Genomic DNA, 23,602 nt, shown 5'->3' on the forward strand with positions numbered 1-23,602 from the left:
GGGCTGCTGCTGGCTGTGGGTCTCTGGGTTCTCCGTGCTTGCAGTGGGCCTGGGGGCCGGTGTCCCGTTGGTCCTGACGTCTCCGGTGATTGGCACTAGCTCCGACGTGAAGACAGTGCAAAACCCCCGCGCCAGTGCAATGGGCGGGGAGCTGGAGAGGGGAGGGAAGGGGTCACACACATGGCCTGGAAGCAGAAGGGTGTAGGTGGGGTGAAACTTAAGGGAGCGACAATTTGCTGCTGCCTGCCCGCTGAGTTAAAAAGTTCTCATGCAAGACTCACGATACACTGTGTATCGTGAGTCTACCGTGGGAACTTTTTAACTCAGCGGGCAGGCAGCAGCAGATTGTCAATTATTAACCCTCCCGCGCAATATACCCTCACTTTCTCTTTTATGAATGGGGATTTAGTTCCCCTTTCTTCGAGGACCGACCGGAGGTTCCGCTGTCACCTCTGCGGGCCGCCCTCGGTGAACGTTTTCAAGGACCTTTCTTCAAGGACTGAAAAAATGTTGCTATACGGAGGTTTTCGTTATTTGGAACTTCGGATAAAAGGTTGTGCACCTGTATGTTTAAAGGTGTCAAAACGTCACATTACCAGACATTCATATTAAATGTAGACTAACGTGCTTGAGAAACTTAGCAGGTGCAGCAAGTGCTCGGCACGGACTAGAAGGGCCGAGATGTCCTGTTTCCGTGCTGTAATTGTTATATGGGAGGCCATTTAAGACTGAGGTGAGAAAACACATTTCACCCAGAGAGTTGTGAATTTGTGGAATTCACTGCCATAGAGGGCAGTGGAGGCCAAATCACTGGATAGATTGAAGAGAGAGTTAGATAGAGCTCTAGGGGCTAGTGGAATCAAGGGATATGGGGAGAAGGCAGGCACGGGTTATTGATTGGGGACGATCAGCCATGATCGCAATGGATGGCGCTGCTGGCTCGAAGGACCGAATGGCCTCCTCCTGCACCTATTTTCTATGTTTCTAAAAGAAACATATGTTATTACTGCAGGCTGCCATCTTAATGTCTTTCTTGAAAAGCCAACCTGTCCTCCATATTGTGTTCCATATAATTTTCAATGTCCTTCAGACTTGGCACGGAGCCATTATCTTATTCTACGAGTCCATGCTTTTGCAGAAGAACGACTCCATTTTAGATTTGACTATTAGCTCTTTCCTTCCCACCACAGTCCTCGGTAGGTACACACAATGGTCGCAAGTATTAGAGCAATGATTAGCTGAATGATAGAGCCATAATGTATCGCAGCATCCCAATGTCCACGGAACCTAAGGTATGGCTACCAGTTCAATAGTACCCCAAAGTCCATCAAACCAATGGTATGGCAACCAGTTCTCACTCTCTTCATTAACAACCATCCTGATGAAGCTTGTTTAGGGTAAATGGATCAGGTGCCACCTGTAGGCGGTGTAATCCTTTCAGCCGATATTGGGGTTGTGCCATAAAGACCCCCCCCCACCCCACCCCCCCCCCCCCCCCCCCCCCCCCCCCCCCCCCCCCCCCCCCCCCCCCCCCCCCCCCCCCCCCCCCCCCCCCCCCCCCCCCCCCCCCCCCCCCCCCCCCCCCCCTTCCCCCCCCCCCCCCCCCCCCCCCCCCCCCCCCCCCCCCCCCCCCCCCCCCCCCCCCCCGCCCCCCCCCACCCGCCCCCCCCCCCCCCCCCCCCCCCCCCCACCCCCCCCCCCCACCCCCCCCCCCCCCCCCCCCCCCACTTTTGTGTTGCCAGTCTCTTCGTAGCTCGTTGCACAGGTGAGGTGCCCCCCCCCCACCCCCCCCCCCCCCCCCCCCCCCCCCCCCCCCCCCCCCCAACACCCCCCCCCCCACCCCCCCCCCCCCCCCCCCCCCCCCCCCCCCCCCCCCCCCCCCCCCCCCCCCCCCCCCACCCCCCCCCCCCCCCCCCCCCCCCCCCCCCCCCCCCCCCCCCCCCCCCCCCCCCCCCCCCCCCTTGTCCTGTGGTGGGGTTCATCGCCTTGATCTAGACGCTAGCGGGTTTGGACAGCTTCTCCTCCCAGTAGGTTTGGGTGGCCAATTGGTGTATGTGACAATAAATGAACCTTATGAAAAGCCTTGCCCTCCCCCCCCCCCCACCCCCCCCCCCCCCCCCCCCCCCCCCACCCCCCCCCCCCCCCCCCCCCCACCCCCCCCCCCCCCACCCCCCCCCCCCCCACCCCCCCCCCCCCCCCCCCCCCCCCCCCCCACACCCCCCCCCCCCCCACCCTCCCCTCTCCCCCCCTCCACCCCCCCCCCCCCCCCCCCCCCCCCCCCCCCCCCCGTCCCCACACCAACTCCCCCCCCCCCCCCCGCCCCTACCTCCCCTCACTCCGCCCCCCCCCCCCCACCCCCCCACCCCCCCCCCCACCCCCCCCCCCCCCCCCCCCCCCCCCCCCCCCCCCCCCCCCCCCCCCCCCCCCCCCCCCCCCCCCCCCCCCCCCCCCCCCCCCCCCCCCCCCCCCCCCCCCCCCCCCCCCCCCCCCCCCCCCCCCCCCCCCCCCCCCCCCCCCCCCCCCCCCCCCCCCCCCCCCCCCCCCCCCCCCCCCCCCCCCCCCCCCCCCCCCCCCCCCCCCCCCCCAAGTTGCAACTCAGAGCTCTACCAGTAGGGTTGGGTGCGGCCAGCAATTGGTGTAGTGAACAATAATATAAATGACCCTTAGAAAAAGGCCCTAGGTGAAGTATATGGGAGTGCCAGAACGTCTGGAGAGAACTGGATTGAGGTAAATCCCAACCAGGATCAAAGTGAGGAGCTGAGTTGGGATGGATCAGACAGTTGGCATTGATGGAGAAGGAAGAAGAATGCTGGTTTCACACGCTGATGGACAACTTGGGAGAAAGAAACTACGTTTGTGATGAACGTGGAGAGACTTTCAAACAGCAGAAACAACTGTCAGTTCACCAAATGCGCCATACTGGAGCAAAACCTTTGCTGTGTGAAGTTTGTGGTTACCAGTGCAGGCAAAGAGCATCCTTGAAATACCATATGACCAAGTACAAGACAGAAGTTGAACTTGAATTTGCTTGTGACCAATGTGAGAAGCGGTTCGAGAAGGCTCACAATTTGAATATTCATATGTCCATGGTTCATCCTTTAACCCAGAATACAGATAAAAACCAACCTATTGAAATTGAATCAAGTCAGCTAAGTTTGGAAAGTCTGCCGCCTTTGATACGGTGGACCATAATATCTTATTATCTCGGCTACAGCAGTTAGTGGGCATCTGCGACAGTGCCCTGGGATGGTTCAGGTCCTATCTGGCGGGCAGAACCATGTGTGTTAGCCTTGCTGGGTTTGAATCCTCTTCCGCTCCCCTGTCATATGGGGTTCCACAGGGTTCGATTCTGGGGCCCCTGCTTTTCTCGCTGTACATACTTCCTCTGGGTTCCATCCTTAGAAAGCATGGCATCTCCTTCCACTGTTATGCAGATGATACCCAGCTTTATTTGCCGCTGAGGGGGGAAGATGCCTTTTCTGTAAAATCGCTTCTGTCTTGTTTTGATGACATTAAGTCCTGGTTGGCCCTAAACTTTTTTGGATTTAATGAAAAGAAGACAGAGGTGATTTTATTTGATCCCAATGGCTGCCGTGAACCTCCATTTGTTGATTTAGGTACATTGTCAAGGTACGTGAAGCCAACAGTTGTGAACCTGGGTTTTAGGATGGACAGTGACTTTAAATTAGATCGCCAAATATGCGCGGTGGTTAAGTCCAGCTTCTTTCACCTAAGGAAGCTGGCGAAGGTGAAGCCCATTCTCGAGCGGCAGCATTTTGAGACAGTAATCCATGCCTTTATTACATCTAGGCTGGATTACTGTAACGCGCTCTATTTTGGTGTTGCTCGTTCTTCACTGGCTCGTCTCCAGTTGGTTCAGAATGCTGCTGCTCGCCTTTTAACAGGGACTCGAAAGAGGGAGCACATATCGCCAATTCTGGCCTCCCTACACTGGCTCCCGGTGCACTTTCGGGTTCATTTTAAGTTACTGTTATTTGTTTTTAAATCTCTGAATGGGCTCGCCCCGCCTTACCTCTCTGAGCTGCTCCACCCATACACTCCTGCCCGGTCCCTCAGGTCAGCTGGTCAGCTGCTCCTGGAGGTACCGAGGTCTAGTCGGAGGCTCAGAGGGGATAGAGCCTTCTCTGTTGCTGCTCCAGCACTCTGGAACACCCTGCCGCTGCACATCAGACAGGCCCCCTCACTGTCTATCTTCAAATCCAGTGTTAAAACGCATTTGTACTCCCTGGCTTTTGACCATGCCTGAGGCTTTGCTTCTGTTTGTGGTGTTTTTGATGTTTCTTTATTTTACATGTCTTTTCCTACTATTTCTTTTGATTGTTATTTTTGGTGTGTATTAACTTTTTTGTCAATGATTAGTGATGTACAGCACTTTGTTGCAACTATGTTTGTTTTTAAAGTGCTCTATAAATAAAATTATTATTATTATTATTAATTAAGCAGGAACCCAGTTAATAGTTATTAAACAGCTAGATGATGAGTCCAAAGAATCTTGCACCCTTTTTCAGTGTCAGCAAAAGGATTAACATGAATAAATGTAATCAAGAAATGAATAAATGTAAAATAGGTAGAGCAAAGGAAATGTTAGTGTGGAGAAGATAGTTCTGAGCACACCAGTTCCAGAGACAAAGTCCAATGTCTGCAATAAAGTAGAGGTGCATCAGGCAGAATACTAGCAATTGGAAGGACTGTTCAGAACTCTGATAACAGAGGGCCACAGTTACATCCTGGACATGCATTCAAGTCGCAGCATTGTTTTGGATGAGGGACAGTGCCCATCCAGTAGAAAGAAGGACTCAATGGAGGAAGTTCTGGATGGTTCAATAACTCTTTCACCTCGGAATGGAACAGTGACTGAAAATGGTGAGGGTGATAATGTTGCGAAGCATCAACCTGTCTCAGTGTTAGCAGACTTGCAGCCTTGTACACACAATGGAGCCACTTTGCGGTCGATGGATGTGGACAACTGGGAATCCCCATTGAAGAAGGATATGATCCTGAATACACAGAGTGCTCTTGGGAAAAAGTTCAGGTACAAGATGCAACTCAACCATTAAATGTGAAAAAAACAGTTAATTGCAATGAAGCATCTTGTTCTATAAGAAATAATGTTGTAGATGGATTGGATTCCAGTGATCTTTCTGAAATGTATTTTTCAAGTGAAGATGACAAAAGTTAAGATGGCTCTTCAGATGAGTCTTTTCAACCATATTGGAAGAAGAAGAGTAAGTTACCAGTTAAGAAGTGCAATATTAAGTTGTGAAGAAACAATCTGGACAAAAATGTGGCCAGAAACCAGTCAAACTTGTATCGGTCAGTATAAGGGTTGCTGTGCTGTTTACAGAGTAGTTGACGTACTTAAGAAACACATAAAATAGCAGCATGAAAAGGTGCGTGAAAGACCTTGCCCCCACCCAGGAGGTAACAAGGTGTTTGTGATTGATCGCGACCTGCAGCGCCATGTAAAGCTGATCCATATAGAAGAAAGAACATCTTTACAGATCAGGAGGAAGTGCAAAGCCTTTGGTCACAACTTCGGAAAGACAAACCATATTTGATCAACCATCTTGAAGTATTTTGAGCTCTATCGTATGACCAAGGGTCTAGAGAGAGAGAAGCTGAACATTTTGAAACAGATGGACCTCTTGAAAGAGATTATGCATAACCCTATCCAGGAAGACAATGACTCAGACCTGGTGGGTAATCAGTGCGATGACAATCAGGACATTGATGAGGATGGCAATGATGGTGTTTCTGATGAGAAGGACAATTGCTGTTTTGTTCCCAACCCCAACCAGATCGATGCTGATGGTGACAGCAGAGGAGACAACTGCAAGGATGACTTTGACAACATCCCAGATATCTATGACCTGTGCCCCGAGAACAGCGCCATCAGTGAGACTGACCTGAAGAAGTTCCAAAGTGGACGATGCAGATCGTTCCTAACTGGGTAGTGCACAACAAGGGCAGGGAGTTACTGCAGACCTCCAACTCCGACCATGGCCTTGCTGTCGGATTTGAGGAGTTCAACACCATCAACTTCAGTGGCACCTTCTCAATCAACACAGACTGCAATCTACACTGGCTTTGTCTTTGGCTTTCAGTCTAGCAGCCGCTTCTACGTGGTGTCATACAGTCATACAATAAAAAAAAAAAAAAGCACCAGACTCAAACACATTTTAACATAAACATCCATCACAGTGACTCCTACACATTCCTCACTGTGATGAAAGGCGAAATAAAGTTCAAGTCCTTCCCTTTTTGTTTTAACTCGGTTGGGGGCAGGACGATGTTGACTCCCGTAGCCGGCGGCATTCGAGCCCTCCTCGTCGAGGCGTTCGGCTCCTGCATCGGGGGGTTGTCAGCTCCCCGCGCCGGGCAATCGAACCTCACGTTGGGGCTGGTCGAACCTTCTGCGGCGTTGGAGTTCCCGACTAGCCTCTTCTGAGACTCACTCTCTCTCTCCATATGCCACTGGTCAAGGCACATTACTCATACGTTCGGTCAATTGATAATTCAAAATTCTATAATCCTTGTTCTATGAAACATAACATGTGTTGTACAGCCGTCTTTCCGTCACTCTTATCTAAATTATTTTCATGTTTATCCAATCTCCAAATTTCTTAGTACCTAACTTAGTACACAAATTGTAACAAACTTTTTCAAGATGATCCCTGCCGACTACAGCCAAATTACAAAGTTTGTTTCTTAAAAATGAGCAAACACGTTGCTCAGTGCTTCTCGGGCTCCCTCTCTCAGAACAAAGGACAGTTAGCACAATGATACATTTTTCTTATCAGTAAAACACTCCTACCAAGTCTGAAAAGCAGTGCATGTTGTCTCTATGGACTTCAGAAAGGCCTTTGACAAGGTTCCACATGGAATGTTGGTTAAGAAGGTTCAACTTTTGGGTATTAATGGTGGAGTAGCAAGATGGATTCAACAGCGGCTGAATGGGAGATGCCAGAGAGTAATGGTGGATGGCTGTTTGTCAGGTTGGAGGCCGGTGACTAGTGGGGTGCCTCGGGGATCTGTGTTGGGTCCACTGTTGTTTGTCATATACATCAATGATCTGGATGATGGTGTGATAAATTGGATTAGTAAGTGTGCAGATGATACTAAGATAGGTGGTGTTGTGGATAACAAATTAGATTTTCAAAGTCTACAGAGAGATTTAGGCCATTTGGAGTAGTGGGCTGAAAGATGGCAGATGGAGTTTAATGCTGATAAGTGTGAGGTGCTGCATCTTGGCAGGACAAATCAAAATAGTACATGGTAAATGGTAACAAAAAGCTTTTTGGTGTGCTGGCCTTTATAAATCAGAGCATTGAGTATAGAAGTTGGGATGTAATGTTAAAATTGTACAAGGCATTGGTGAGGCCAATTCTGGAGTATGGGGTACAATTTTCGTCGCCAAATTATAGGAAAGATGTCAACAAAATAGAGAGAGTACAGAGGAGATTTACTAGAATGTTGCCTGGGTTTCAGCAACTAAGTTACAGAGAAAGGTTGAACAAGTTAGGTCTTTATTCTTTGGAGCGCAGAAGGTTAAGGGGGACTTGATAGAGGTCTTTAAAATGATGAGAGGGATAGACAAAGTTAACGTGGATAAGCTTTTTCCATTGAGAGTCGGGAAGATTCAAACAAGCGGGCATGATTTCAGAATTAAGGGACAGAAGTTTAGGGGTAACATGAGGGGGAACTTCTTTAGTCAGAGAGTGGTAGCTGTGTGTAATGAGCTGCCAGTGGAAGTGGTGGAGGCAGGTTCCATTTTATCATTTAAATATAAATTGGATAGGTATATGGACGGGAAAGGAATGGAGGGTTATGGTCTGAGTGCAGTTAGATGGGACTGGGGAGAATAAGTGTTCGGCACGGACTAGAAGGGCCGAGATGGCCTGTTTACGTGCCTGAATTGTTATATGGTTAATATGGCATGACTGAAAGATTCTGCAACCTTTCAGAATATATCTGAGGTTTAGAAGTATGAGGGGGGTTCTTATAGAAACATATAAAATTATAAAAGGATTGGACAAGCAGGAAAAATGTTCCCAATGTGGGGCGAGTCCAGAACCAGGGGCCACAGTCTTAGAATAAAGGGGACGCCATTTAAGACTGAGGTGAGAAAATTTTTTTTCACGAGGCGAGTTGGGAATTTGTGGAATTCCCTGCCACAGAGGGCAGTGGAGGCCAAATCACTGGATGGATTTAAGAGAGTTAGATAGGGCTCTAGGGGCTTGTGCAATCAAGGGATATGGGGAGAAGGCAAGCACGGGTTATTGATTGGGGACGATCAGCCATGATCACAGAAGAGATTCTTTTTCTACGGAATATTTACACGTTGCATGGTATAACTAAGGGGGTGCCATTAAAAGTAGATTTGGAATATGGTAAACATTGTGGGGAAATATAAGACCTCAGAGTGTGTTAAAATATACAAAGCAGAATTGTGTTTAAATGAACTCAAATAATAGTCAGCTGTGATGCAGGGAATTAGAAGCAAATGGAATGTTATCCTTTTACGGCACAGATAATCAAGTATTCAAGTTGGAAGTCTTGATAAAGTTCAGACATGGATTATGACATAGAGTTTTGTAATCCATATTTAAGAAAGGATATGCCACATTGGACTTAGTTTAGAGACTATTATTGGGGTGAAATAGTTATTCCAGAAGGGATGGTTAACCAAGTTTTCTCAAAGGAGTTCAGAATATGCTCATTTATTGAACTAAGATTCTGATAAAGGTGATTCATCTGTTCGGCACAGATGTTGTGGGTCGACGGGCCTGTTCATGTGCTGTTCTGTGTTCCATGTCCTTCCATGTTCCATGTTCTCTATCCCTGGTTCTTGATTTTCCATACTCTGGGTAAAGGATTCTGTGCATTTACCCTATCCCCCTCATCATCTTTTCACCCCGATAAGATCACTTAATCCTCCTGTGCCCCAAGGAATAAAGTGCTAACTTGCCCAACTTCTCACTACAACTCAGCCCTTCAAGTCCTGACAACATCCTGATAAATCTTCCCTACATTCTTTCCAGCCTAACAACATCCTTCCAAGAGCAGAATGACCATGACTGACCACAATACTCCAAATGCAGACTCACCCAAGCCTTGTACAATTGCAACATAACATCCCAACTTCTAAAGTCAATATGTCAGCCATCATTTTGTTTCCCAATTTGCCTTACTCAGTTCTCCCCTTATAACTGCATTTAAAAGGCATTTGGACAGGAGCATGGATAAGCTAGTTTGAGACGAATCTGGGCCGAACATGGGTAAATGTGACTAGCTTAGATGGGGCATCATGGTCAGCATGGATGAGTAGGGCTGAAGGGCCAGTTTCCATGCTTTATGACTAACTAATCGGCTTCAAGCACAAGATTATTGTGCCTAACTAATCCGTGATCCTTGTTCATAGCTTACGGAATACTACCGTTGTGTGACCACTCTTTCTTGGGGGAACCCTTACAAGATTGCAAATTAACCTTGAGGTAGTCACCCAGGATTACTAATTACATTTTCCCTAAATCTGTTTATTTAAATACCGAAAGGTTTCTTTCATACCGTGAATGTTTCTTATGTTGTCATTGAATAATACAGTACATTTGTCATTTATCTATTAATAAGTTTTAAAGAAATATTCCTTATTTGGGTATTTCACCAAACCTGAAGACCATAAGAGAACAATTTAATATTTTGGAACTAATGTGCTTTGAGAAAAATCTACATTGGGCAATAAGGTAATAAGTGATAGGAGCAGAATTAGACCATTCGGCCCATCAAGTTTACTCCGCCATTCAATCATGGCTGATCTATCTCTCCACCTTTTTAGGACGGGCACCTACGGATGTCGAACTGGATGACATCACCCTACTGCAGATCTCTGCTGCCTCAAATGCAAGAAGAAGAAGAAGACCCCAAACCCCATTCTCCTGCCTTCTCCCCATAACCCCTGACACCCGTACTAATCAAGAATCTATCTATCTTTGTTGTGACTATCCATTGACTGCCTCGCAATCTTCTGTGGCAAAGAATTCCAGATTTACCATCCATTTGTTCATTGAAAATCTTGTTTTTTTAAACGTCAGCCTGTGGTGCATAGGTCTCGAAATGAAAGAGAGGAGTCGGGTATTTCGAGAGGCACCTTTATTTGTGTTCCTCCCTGTTGTAGGGAAGTCCACACGAGAGAAAGATGGCATCCAAACCCCTGCCTTTGAACCCTCTGATTAAGTGCCATCTCCGGACTGAACCACTCCCGTGCCGAGGGGTTCGACAGTTGGGGTGGCCCGACCCTTGGGAGCTGCCACCGGACCCCCCCCCCAGAACATGAGGCACGAAACGCATCGGCGGGGGCACGGCCTTCAGTATAGGAGACCACCTGGAATAATATCTGCCATTTATTTGGTCACTTGCCTAAGAAAGAATATATTTCTAATAATTGTGTGTGTAATGATTGTTTACTCAGAGGGATCTCTGTGATGATAGAACAATAGTGCAATAGCACTATTTACTTGCATTGAGAAGAAAGAGAAATCTGATTGAAATGTATAGAATTCTGAATGGCATTGACAGATTGGTTGCAAGGAATCGGGAAACAATATCAAGACTGTTTAATTATCATATGCACTGGGACAAGAGCAATGAAAGTCCTGCCAATTGCAGCTTTACGGGTACATTAATGCAATAACACAAATAAATATAGAAAAAACAATACAATAAATTATCAGTTGTACTACATAATTAGACCATAACAGTGCAAGTTGAAGTACATAGTTCATCCTTATACCAAGTCTGGTCTTGAGGTAGTATTGTGATTAAGATTGTGCAGGGCCGGATTTAAATGAAGAGAGGCCCTAGGCTATTCCACTTGTGAGGCCCCTCCCAATCCCCTACCACCACGACGAGAGGAAGATGGAAGAGTCCACCAGATTGACTCTGATGTGCAGTCCAGCGTGGCCAATGAGATGAGGGCTGGAAATCCGCGCTTTTTATTTATTGCCAGTGCTAGAGTGTCGAGTTATCTGCTTAAAACACTATTATTCTGAAATGGAGGGCAAGGAAAATTACTGAAGTACTGTTTAGAGACTACAGTGCGTTGTGAGAATATGTAAGAAAGGCCTATGACAGTGTCAAAAATATTATACACCAGGCCCGTATGAAGTTTTCCAAAAAAGGGGGGTGGCATGGCAGGATTACAAACATTTTATGTGAAATAAGTGCACACAGTACATATCACAAGCGCGAAGCTCAAAGACCCTTGCGGCCGGGGTCCAGGGCCCGCTTAAGGCTCTGGGGTTTTAGATGCTCTCTGGTGCATTCTGAGCCTTATTTTGGAGCATTTTTGTGCACCAAATTTATGACCAATATTTCAGAAATAATTTTGGTTGAGTCAAGAGTAATGAGTGGTTGGAATGGGATGATTGGGGTCATTGTTGTATACATTTTTTTTAAATCAAGAATTGAAGCTGTCCTTGTTTTAATAATCAAGTGGTACTGTAAAATGTTATGTAAAATGTTATAAAGGAGCATGCAAACACTGCAAATAAAATACTGTAAGTTTTTGCAGTAAATAAAACCTTTTTTTAGAAAATGTTTTGTGTGTTGATTTGATTGCCTGTTACTGTTCGACTGTGTTAGTATGTGCATATTAAAAATATGATGCAAAATGAGTCGCTAACTATGGAGTAAACATTTTTAGGTATTGTTATCAAGGAAATGAAAGCAGTTCCAATTGTTTGATATTATTCATAAGGAAGAGAAAATATATTGCTCTAAGACCTACCTTAATTTTGCAATCTCACTAAAGATAATCCCCCTTTCCCTCTCCCCCCTCCTCCTTCCCCCCCCCTCACTCTCCCTCCATCTCTCTCCCCACCCCATCTCCCTCTCCCCCTCTCCCACCCCCCATCTCTCTCTCCCACCCCATCTCTCTCTCCCACCCCATCTCTCTCTCCTCCCACCCCATCTCTCTCTCCCCCCCCATCTCTCTCTCTCTCCCACCCCCCCATCTCTCTCTCTCTCCCACCCCATTTCTCTCTCTCCCACCCCATCTCTCTCTCTCTCCCACCCCATCTCTCTCTCTCCCACCCCATCTCTCTCTCTCCCACCCCCTCTCTCTCTCTCCCACCCCCCTCTCTCTCTCTCTCCCACCCCCTCTCTCCCTTTCTCTCTTTCTCCCCCCTCTCTCTCCCCCCTCTCCCTCTCTCTCCCCCTCCCCCTCTCCCCCCTCTCTCCCCCATCTCTCTCTCTCCCTCCCCCCCATCTCTCTCTCTCTCCCACCCCATCTCTCTCTCTCCCACCCCATCTCTCTCTCTCCCACCCCATCTCTCTCTCTCCCACCCCATCTCTCTCTCTCTCTCCCCATCTCTGCCTCCCTCTCTCTCTCTCTCTACCTCTCTTTCCATCTCTCTCTCTCTCTCCCTCCCCTCTCTCTCTCTCTCTCTCCCCCACCCTCTCTCTCTCTCTCTCTCTCTCTCTCCTCTCTCTCTCTCTCTCTCTCTCTCTCTCTCTCCCACCCCACCTCTCTCTCCCCCCCCCTCCCCCCTTTCGGCTCTCTCTCTCTCTCCCTCCCAAACAACAAAGCACCGCAGCCACCACCACCCCCCCCCCCCCCCCCCCCGGCCTGGAGAAACGGGCACTCCCGCAAAGCAATACTCCACTACTTACCTGGAGTAGACACCTAGGATCTTTGGTAGACACAAGGCATCGAGGTGATTGTGCAACGTGCAAATGGAAATCTGAACCCACCCGGGCCCACTGCGCACGCGCGGAGAGACAGCGTCATTTTGCGTCGCTACTGCGTCACCGGCTTCCCCCACTGCGCAGGGATGGTCGCAATTTTTTCTTGGGATTTTTTTTTACTCTGGGGGAAAAAAACACCTTGGCTGGAGTCTGAGGCCCTAGGCTTCAGCCTATGAAGCCTATAGGTAAATCTGGCCCTGCCGAGGCCCCTCTAGATCTCGAGGCCCTAAACTTAAGCTTAGAAACATAGAAACATAGAAGATAGGTGCAGGAGTAGGCCATTCGGCCCTTCGAGCCTGCACCGCCAATCAATATGATCATGGCTGATCATCCAACTCAGTATCCTGTACCTGCCTTCTCTCCATACCCCCTGATACTTTTAGCCACAAGGGCCACATCAAATATAGCCAATGAACTGGCCTTGTGAAGCTTATACGTAAATCCAGTCCTGGGATTGTGCAATGTGATTCAAGAGCCTGAATATTGGGGAGGTGTTGAATCTAGAGCTAACTGTTCTCATGCTTCCATACCATCTTCGTTATATGTCAGGAAGGTGAGAGCATGGCCGGGGTGATGTGGGTCTTTGATATTACTTGTCTATCTTGTAAATTTATTTAATGGTAGGGAGGTCAACACCTGTGATGTACCATGCAATGTTAACCACTTTCTGCAGCCTCCAATGTTCTTGTGTATTCAAGTTACTGAAGTAGGCTGTAATGCAACCAGTGGTATTTTCACCCCTGTAGAAGTCCAATAATTTGCAACATTGGGAATCTCCACAACCTTCCAAGGAAGTAGAGGCATTGAGCTGCTTTTGTGATTGTATCAATGTGCTGGACCCAGGACAGATTATCAGATGTATACATGTCGGAGAACTTGAAGTAATTGACTCTCTCCACTACCAATGAGGATGAGCTCTTGAATCTTGGGCATTCTCATCCTTGGTCTTGGTAACATCAATGGCAAATTGTTGTTCAGGCATTACTCCACCAGCTTATTGATCTCCCTTCTGTACTCTGACGTACTTGTTATTCGTCCAACGACGGTGGTATCGTATGGAGGAAGTAGAGCAAGTCACTGAGCACACAGCCTTAAGGTGCCACTGTCCTGATGGTCAACAAGACGGAAGTATCGTTGCCAATTCATACTGCTTGAGGTTTGCCGATGAGGAAGTCAAAGACCCAGTTACATAGGAACGAGCAGAGATCAGGTTCCCTGAGTTTTATAAGTTTGGCGGGGGGGTGGGGGGGAGGGGGGTGATAGTGTTAGAAACATAGAAATTAGGTGCAGGAGTAGGCCATTCGGCCCTTCGAGCCTGCGCCGCCATTCAATATGATCATGGCTGATCATCCAACTCAGTATCCTGTACCGGCCTTCTCTCCATACCCCCTGATCCCCTTAGCCACAAGGGCCACATCTAACTCCCTCTTAAATATAGCCAATGAACTGGCCTCAACTACCCTCTGTGGCAGAGAGTTCCAGAGATTCACCAGAAGAAATCAACAAAATTGTAGAATAGTCCACATCAGATTTCACCATTCTAAAACTCAAGCTTTTTACTTTTTGACCAAATTTGAAAGCTGATTGATCATCCAAGAAGGATAAGGATGATATCTTAACTTGCCATCCTTATCCATCCTCCGTATTGGAATTTTCCAAACTAGAACTCTGATCAGCTTAAATATAATGACCCCCATGTGTCAGATGTGGACTTGCCCAATAACAGCTACTCCCAACTTGCTCTCCCTAGCTCCTGCCTAGTAATAGTGTACTCTTCCTTTATCCAATTTAGTACCTGCTACCAAGGTCTCGATCTATGCTTATTTATATCTTAAAACGCCATTACAGAGCACCTCAATTATGGAGGATTAAAAAAAACCCATGAATAAGCACCCATTAATAAGAATGAAATGAAACCATTAACCGATTATTTATTTGTTGTGTCTGTGACATGTGCTTTGGATTCATTTCTTTGTAGATTCAATATGCAAGAGAAATTGAACAATAAGTATATATCATGATGTCAAAATAATAGAGTATTCCATCATGAAAAGGAATACAACAATTAAAAGTGGAATGAAGCAACTTATTTTTAGATTGCTCTGCCTTTCTGTTCTCAACAGGGATATGCTCATCACAAACCTTGACGCAACAATTACTTATGATGGAATGTGTTCTGAAGTGAGGGATATGTGCAATTTACAACTGAATCAGCCAATTACACTGAAATGGATTGACAATGAAGGTAAGAAAAATCAAATACATTTTGAAGGTGATTATTGTGCTTAACGTTGCATAACCCTCCCAGGAGTAGAGTTGGGAAATAAACAAGGGAGTTGCAAATGATGAGATTTGAGGAACGATAATACAACTAATAAATGTTCCCTGATTGATACCTGAAATAAAACATTAACCTTTAGGGGACTGTGCAGGAATGGGCATGCAGTGTTTGGGCTTGAAATAAATGTAAGATTCTGAGACACTATGCCAAAGATTAAGGCTGGGGAGTGGGTGTGTTTCAAGTTGGGGGGAGAAGAGTGAATTTGAACTAAAGGATGGCATCTACACAATGTTGGAGCATGGTTGAGCATTTCCTTAAATAAATTATTTTTGTTGCAAGTGGGACATTTACACCATCTAACAATTATTTGGAAAGCGAAGGCTTAAAGATTAATGTTTATCCATTTGATAGCAGTTTGTGTGCCATGAAGACTATTTATCAAAATATATTTTAATGGATTTGCCAATTACTTTTTCATTTCATCTGGCTTTGAATGAGATTTCAAGTGGAATTCATTAACTTTGAGACGTGCTTCATACAGTGACCATGCGCATTGTCAGGTCCGCCATACATGTTAATTCAAATCATTTGTGCCTATTGCTGCATGAATTTGAGTAAAATCGATGAGCCGACTTCAATCTTCACTGTTCCTAAACAAAGCAAAAATTATATTCCTACTTAGCTGGTTGCCTACAAGCTAAGTTTTGTGACAGTAAGCTTCACGCTCATGCATGATTACATTTCACATTGCATGCCACTATATTCTTGCATTTCATGAGGCATCTGTCTCTCTGGTCAGGCATGCCATTTTAAAGAGTGTGCAATGGCCAGGGCCCCAATGAACCTGAGAGAAACATTGTCTGGTGAGCTTGATGTCAATCTCGCTCTGTCTCTCTTTGTCTCTCCTCTCTCGGTCTCCTCTCTCTCTGTCTCCTCTCTGTCTCTAATCCCGCCCTACATGCGTTTGTTGGTGTTTTCCTTTGGATACGGAGGATGTTCCAACAAAATTCCGCATGCAGGGCCTCCGTTGTATGTTTTTCCCATTTACTATAACTATGGTGACTGAGCGGACACCATACTTCACTACCATAAAGCGCAATAGGCTGGATTACTCTGTCAAATATTTTAAGCCAGATTTTAATTGGAATTTGGATGTTGTAGAATCTTCTTTTTATTGCATACAAAGCTCTTTGAGCTTTCTGTTTTAGTGCATTCACTGCCATATTGAAGCTCCCTGATGCTGAAACAGTTAAACCAAGGTAAGTATAGCTCATAGTGTGTTCGATAACAATACCATTGAGAGTAAATTTGTATTTATCTTCCTGACATCTGGGTCTTTTCTGAAAAATCATGATGTTGGTTTTCTTTAGATTTACTGCCAGGGCCCAATTTTGGCAGTACTCATCAAGTAGGTCCAACTGTTGCTGCAGTCCCTGTTCTGTGGGGGACAGCAGAACCAAGTCATCCGCATAAAACAGGGACTTTACGTCTCCATCCAGAAAGCAGAGGCCCGGCGCTGTGCTCTGGTCCAACTTTACTGCCAAATCGTTGATATATACATTAAACAGTGTCAGGCTCAGATTGCAGCCTTGCCGGACGCCTGTTCTCTGGGCGAAGAGATCAGTGCGTTTGTCCCCAATTTTAACGCAACATTTATTATTCAGATACATTGATTTGATAAGGTCATACACCTTTCCTCCTATACCACAGCCGAGGAGTTTGTAATAGAGCCCTTCATGCCAAATAGTCAAATGCTTTCTCAAAGTCAATAAAACAGGCAAATATTTTCCCATTTTTCGCTTGCTGTACATGTTTTTCAATGAGAGTGTGGAGGGTATAAATGTGGTCAGTGGTACGGTGTTTTGGGAGGAAGCCAATTTGGTTTTTACTGAGAATGTTGTGTTTGTTAAGGAAATCCTGCATTCTGTTATTTATGATACTGCAGAATAACTTCCCTAGGCAGCTACTGACACAGATGCCACAATAATTATTTGGGTCTAATTTGTTTCCACTCTTATAAATGGGTGAAATAAGCCCTTGACACCAAATATCAGGGAAATAACCTGAACGTAGTATGATGTTGAACAGCCTAAGCACTATGTCCTGCATCTCCGGAGTGCTGTACTTGAGCATTTCATTTTTGATGCTGTCTGGACCACAGGCTTTCTTTGAGTGAAGAGATTTTATTTTTTTGGTCAGTTCTTCCAAAGTAATTGGGGAATCAAGAGGGTTTTGATAATCTTTAATTATTGTTTCTAGTGTTTGGAGTTTTTCTTTGATATGGGAATAATTTGAGTTTATTTTATTTATTGGGATTTCTTTATATAGATTTTTGAAGTGTGCTCTCCAGATATCATCGTCTTGAATTGGTAGTGTTTGTAGTTTTGTTGTGCTCAGATTATTCCAAATATCCCAAAATTGGTTTTGATTTATGGAATTTTCAATTTCTTCAAGTCTTTTGTGAGTGTAATTTTGTCTTTTGTTCCTAATCGTGTGTTTATACCTTTTAAGAGTTTCATTATATCTAATACGTAAGTCTGGGTTGTTTGGTTGATGGTGTTTTTGGTTCGATATTTTCCTCAGGTTTTTTCTGACACTTTTACACTCATGGTCGATCTATTTTTCATGGTTGTGTTTTTTGATAATTTTTCTTTTCTGTTTCACAAGGTCAGCTTTGATAGCTGCCTTGTGAAAGATCATATTAATGTCATTTATAGCCATGTTTACACCATCTCTAGTGTGGTATTAAGAATAAAACAAGATTACAAATAATAAAAAGAACTAACTATTCAGTTTTCTTATTATTGGGCTGTAAGCTTCACTGACAGTGAAAATGCTGACTATTATCGGTGCTAAGAAGCTACTTGCTGAAAGTACCTATTGCCGTGTCTTATCAGTGCTAAGGAGCTGTATGAATTGTTTGCTTGGCTATTATCTGTGTTGGGGGGGGCTGCTCACACACCTCATGTACTACTACTATCAGCGGCATATGAGTTGTGGTCGCACGTATGGCTAGTATTGTGTAGGACGCATCTTGCCTGTACCTGAGTAACACCCAAACCACAAAATGATTCACTACTACGATAAACAAAGTTGTACAACAGTTTGTACAAATTGCACGTGCGCGATAACAAATACATAAATTATATTTGTTAATTTAGGTGATTGGATGATGCTAATAAGCTGTGCCTAATGACAATGCTGATAGGATAAGAATGTGTCGTACCATATTGTAATATTGTATATGGATGCTTAATGACTATATAATCTTTGCTTTTCTGGACTGTGAGTCAGTTCTTAGAACTTGCACCTCGGAGCTGCTGGCTTGTGTGGCGAGTGCTAAGAACTCTACAGCGCTGTATTAGAAATTGTTAAGTTGTAACAAGCGTTTGTATTGAATTTTATTAAACTAAAGATTGACTTTAAATAATCCGAATCCTCACTAGTAGTCTCATATGGGTTTGTCTTGAATTTCAGTATTTTATTTGTGAGATTGGGTGAGTTCAGGGCCATGATGAATTTATCTCCACTATCTGAAGCTCATTTGTAAGTCTGGTTTAGTTTATACAGCTTACTGGGTTCCTTTTTTACGTCTTTAGTTTGAACAGGAAATTTTAGGTACACGTTGATTTGACTGTGGTCTGAGAGAGGGGACTGCTGCCTAACAGTGAATGCACTGATGGTGCAGGGGTCTATGTCAGTAATTGCATAGTCTACCACGCTAGACCCAAGAGCTGAGGAGTATGTGAACCTTCCCAGCGAGTCCCCTCTGAGCCTACCATTAACTATGCACAGGCCCAAGGCTTAACAGAGATGCACTACCTCTTTACCACTTTTATTTATTTCACAGTCAAGGTTGTTTCGGTTAATGATAGTTGGTGTGACGTACCAGGGGGTTTGACCGAACACATGGTTGTTGCCCTGTGGGTCTATGGAATCGGGTTCACATCCGGTCCTTGCATTCAGGTCTCCACATAGTAGCACATTTCCCTGGGCCTGGAAATGATTGATTTCCCTGTGGAGAGTTTCAAATATATCTTCATCAAAATATGGTGATTATGTTGGGGGTATGTAGGCGGCACATAGATATATATATTTTCCAATTATTCAATTTTTTTAATCTAGTTTCAACCGTATATGTGATTTACCCTGTTTTATTGATGTAATGTGACTGTCTAGTTCTTTGTACCACACCAAGACCCCCCCCCAGAGGTTCTGTCCTTATGTATATCAGTAGTTTTTACTGAGGGCACCATGACTTCATGGTACCCTGAGGGACAGTGAATGAACGTATCCTTTCGATACCATGTTTCTTTTAATACCAGTGTCTTCTATAGACTTTAGGAACTCAGGGTTCCCAGTCTTCATCCCGAAGGTTGAAGAGTAGAGACCCTGGATATTCCAGCAGCCTATATGGTATGAACTCATTTATTTTTTATTTATATTCGCTTTTTTAGTTTAAATAAAACCTATTTTATTTCGGAGTCACGTGAGTGACTACGTGAAGAAGGCCCGTTCAGCCGCACGTGCGTCATTACGTCAGACGCATTGGGGCAGGCAGCCGCTTGGGGAGCAGCTCCTCCAACCCGGTAAGTTTAAACTCATGGTAAGCTGGTTTTCTTACCTGTTTTATTCCCTGCAGGAACCTCTAGTTCCAGAGACTTCCTGCCGGAGGATTCGTGAGAGCCGACGAGGGAACCAGCTATGGGCTGTGGGGAAACCCCCGTCCTTGCCGCCGGGTAGCTGGAGAATGTCGGGGTTCACGAAGTGGGTCACTGACGGGTGATCAGTGGCTTACTGGCGCTCCGGGTGCCGGGAGGGTTCACTCCGATAGGCACAGAAATGCTGGGGGTCCCCAGGGAAGGGACCTCCAGTAGGCCGGGTGCGAGAGGGCATTTCCCTCTGAGATTATTAGTTATTCTGGGACCGCCAGTAGAGCGGGAGTCGGGAGGGGGTTTTCCCTCCGACAATATGAATATTTAAGCTGTGATTTCCCGTGGAGGGGACTGCCAGCAGGCCTGGTGCCGGGAGTGGTTTTCCCTCCAAGATATGAACGTTAATGCTGGGGTTCCTGTGGAGCGGGCCTCCAGTAGATCAGGAGTCTGGAGGGGTTTTTCCTCCAAGATAAATATTTATGCTGGGGTTCCCGTGGAGGGGACATCCAGGAGACGGGAGAAAAAATATATATGCCGGGTGTTGGGAGGTTTTCCCCGATATCCATATAGAGGCTGGGGTTCCCGGGTAGTGGAATCCAGTAATTATTCCGCTTGCAGCCCGCAGGGATCCCCAGGTAAGGGGTTAAACGGACCGGAACGGTCAACCCTGGGGCCGGTAGGGGTTTCCTCCGGTAATATATAAGGGTGCTAGGATTCCCGGGAGAGGGGAATCTACCAGCTATGCGGTGCCCAGACCGCAGACGTCCCCAAGATATGGGGTCAATCGATCTAAGTGGTCAGTCCTGGTGCCGGGAGGGTTCCTCTCCTGTAAAAATAAATAATGTGGAAGTTGGCCAGGATGGAGCCTTATTGAGAGGAGGCTCAAGATAGATACACCCTAACATCAGGAGATATGGCAGTGTTGGGCAAAGGGTCATCAACACCGCACAAAAAATCACTGGCTGCCCTCTCTGAAGGACATCTTCAGCTCTCGCTGCCTTGGCAGGGCAGCCAACATCCTGAAGGACCCTTCCCACCCTGGACACAACCTGTTCCACCTGCTGCCCTCTGGCAGACGGTACAGGTCTTTCAAAACTCGCACAAACAGACTCAGAGACAGCTTCTACCCCATAGCCATACGTGAATTTAACAATGCAAAATAAGAAATAACACTCACATTCAACTGAATGGTTCTACCTCAGCTGCTATTGTTATTTATCTGTAATTTAAAAAAAAAATGTTTTTAAATTTTATTTAAATTTTTTTTTAATTAGAAGTACGGTAAATTACAATACTACACAACACATATGTCTTAATACATTTTTTATACTGCTTCATTTTTTGAGCTTTAAGAAAAAGATAGAAGTAAAGAAAGTGCGCAAGAGTCGTGAAGGTGCAGGAAAGTGTTAAGAAAAGAAAGCCCCTTAGAAAAGAAGTTAGAGAAGGAAGTAAAGAAAGAAAGTAGACCCTAGAAAAGAAGGAAAAAGAAAGGAGAAACAATCGCTCTATTATAACATTAAACTCCGCAGAAAGGGGACTACCAACCAAGTCTGTTTTTGTTGTCCTGGCACCTTTCATTTATCTATTTATTTATTTATTTATTTATTTATTTATTTATTTATTTATTTTTGAAATTACTATTGCACCTTATGCTCGTAATAGTTCCAAAAACGTAGACCACGTCTTTTGGAAGTGGTCTGGTTTGCCTGCAAAGAGGAATCTCATCTCTTCCAGATGAAGTGTTTCAAACATATTTGATATCCACATTTTTATTGTTGGTGTAGGCGCATTTTTCCAGAATTTAAGTATGAGCCTTTTTCCCATTATTAGCCCGTAATTGAGTAAATTCTTCTGAAACACGTTTAGTTCAGGGTTTTTTTTTTGTTTTTTTTTTGTTCATTTTATTAGAAGTTAATACAGCACAAAACAGTACAGTGGAACCTAATTTTAGGTGCCAACTATGTAATACCGTAATCCATTCTATGTACAACCTCTAGTTTTATGTTATGAGAAGGAAGTAAGCAAGAAAAAGAAAACAATAGAAAGAGGAAAAAGTGGAAAAATAGATGGTAGAGAGTAGAAAAACGTGAAGTGTGTATATAAAAAATAAAAAAGGAAGAGAGAAAGTGGAAAGTAGAAATAGAAGAGAAGGCCCCTTAAAAGAGAATTTTTCAAATCTGTATTCGGAGATGTAGATCTATCCGCGTCATGAACTGAAATCAGCAATCTTTACGGTACCGCTGCATCACATGATTCCAAAAAGTCGATGAAAGGAGACAAACTCCTTAAGAATTGGTCATATTTATCTATTAGTCGGAGTCTCATTTCTTCAAGGCGTGCTATGTCCATCATATTCCTAATCCACATTTTAACAGTTGGTATGGTTGTATTTTTCCAAAATTTAAGTATCAATTTCTTTCCAATTATTAACCCATAATTAAAAAAAACATTTTGGTCTTTATTTAAATTGGTATCTTCTCCTATTATTCCAAATATAATCCATTCCGTTTTGGGTTCTATTCTTGACTTGAAAAGCTTTGTAAATATATCAAATATATCACTCCAAAATTTATTCAACTTTGTACATCCTACAAATGAATGTGTTATATTAGCGTTTTGAAACAAACATTTATCGCATCTGGGAGAGATGTTTGGATAAAATTTATTCAACCTCGTTTTTGAATAATATAGTCTATGTAATAATTTGAATTCAATTAAATTATGTCTTGCATTAATAGAACAGTTATGTGTATTCATCAAATACTTTTCCCATCTATCCTTCGAGATCTTTATCATTAGCTCATGTTCCCAATCTTCCCTTAATGCTTCTGTTGAGGGTGATTCTCTATTTAATATATTATTATAAAAGTATGATATTATTTTTTGTGAATCAGCCTTAATATTCATTGCTTCTTCTAAAGGATCTAAAAATATAGTTTGAAATCTATGTGTATATTTCTTCATAAAGTCACATACCTGTATATATTTAAAATATTGATTATCCTTCAATTTAAATTTTAATTTTAATTGTTGAAATGATAACAGTGCCCACTTCATACATATCCCCTACTTTCCTAATCTCCAGTCTATCCCATTGTTGATATGTGTTGAACTTCAGCGGATAGAACAGAAAATAAAATTACTAGAACTGGACAATGCAACTGACCCAACCATAAATAAACATAATAAGATAACTTTATTGTAATATAAAGTCAATAGAATACTATCGGCTAGAGTAATAAGATTATTCCAAATTACAAAACAAGCACACTTCGAATTTGGGGATAAGCCACATAAACTACTTGCGAGGCAACTGAAGCAACGAGAAAATGAAAAAACTATTACTAAAATTAAATCGGATAAGGGTGAGTTTCTAACATTGCCTAAGGATATTAATAAGAGGTTTGCCCAATTTTATCATAATTTATATACATCTAAAATAAAGACAGATGTAAGTAAAATTACAAATTTTTTAGATAATTGCAAGCTCCCAAAATTGGATAGTTTAGAACAAGAGCAATTAGGAGCACGGATTACTAGTGAAGAAATAAAAGAAATAATAAACTCACTGAAAAATGGGAAGACCCCAGGACCAGACGGTTTCAGTAATGAATTTTATAAAAGATTTCAGGAGTCAATCGTACCAAGATTATTCAATTTATACATGCAGGTTTATACTGAAAATGAACTACCAGAAACCCTAGCAGAAGCAACAATAACGCTTATACCAAAAAAAGATAAAGATTTAGATGAACCGGGTTCTTATAGAGCTATTTCACTTCTAAATACTGATCAGAAAATTTTAGCAAAGATTCTAGCTAGAAGGCTAAATAATTATATTAACAATTTAATAAATACGGATCAAACGGGATTTATACCCAAAAGACAATCATTTAATAAT

General features: G+C 44.3%; 1 protein-coding gene across 5 annotated transcripts in view; it reads left to right on the plus strand.

The window, feature by feature from the left end:
• Nucleotides 1-23,602, plus strand: part of LOC129711774 (protein kinase C zeta type) — a 458,626-nt gene that overhangs the window by 25,382 nt on the left and 409,642 nt on the right. For all 5 annotated transcript variants that reach the window (XM_055659716.1, XM_055659717.1, XM_055659714.1 and 2 more), the window contains exon 2: nt 14,889-15,010. In XM_055659716.1, coding sequence (XP_055515691.1) covers nt 14,889-15,010 — 122 coding nt within the window. The remainder of the gene's footprint in view (nt 1-14,888; nt 15,011-23,602) is intronic.

Source organism: Leucoraja erinacea, chromosome 30, assembly GCF_028641065.1.
Source record: "Leucoraja erinacea ecotype New England chromosome 30, Leri_hhj_1, whole genome shotgun sequence".
Taxonomy (NCBI): domain Eukaryota; kingdom Metazoa; phylum Chordata; class Chondrichthyes; order Rajiformes; family Rajidae; genus Leucoraja; species Leucoraja erinaceus.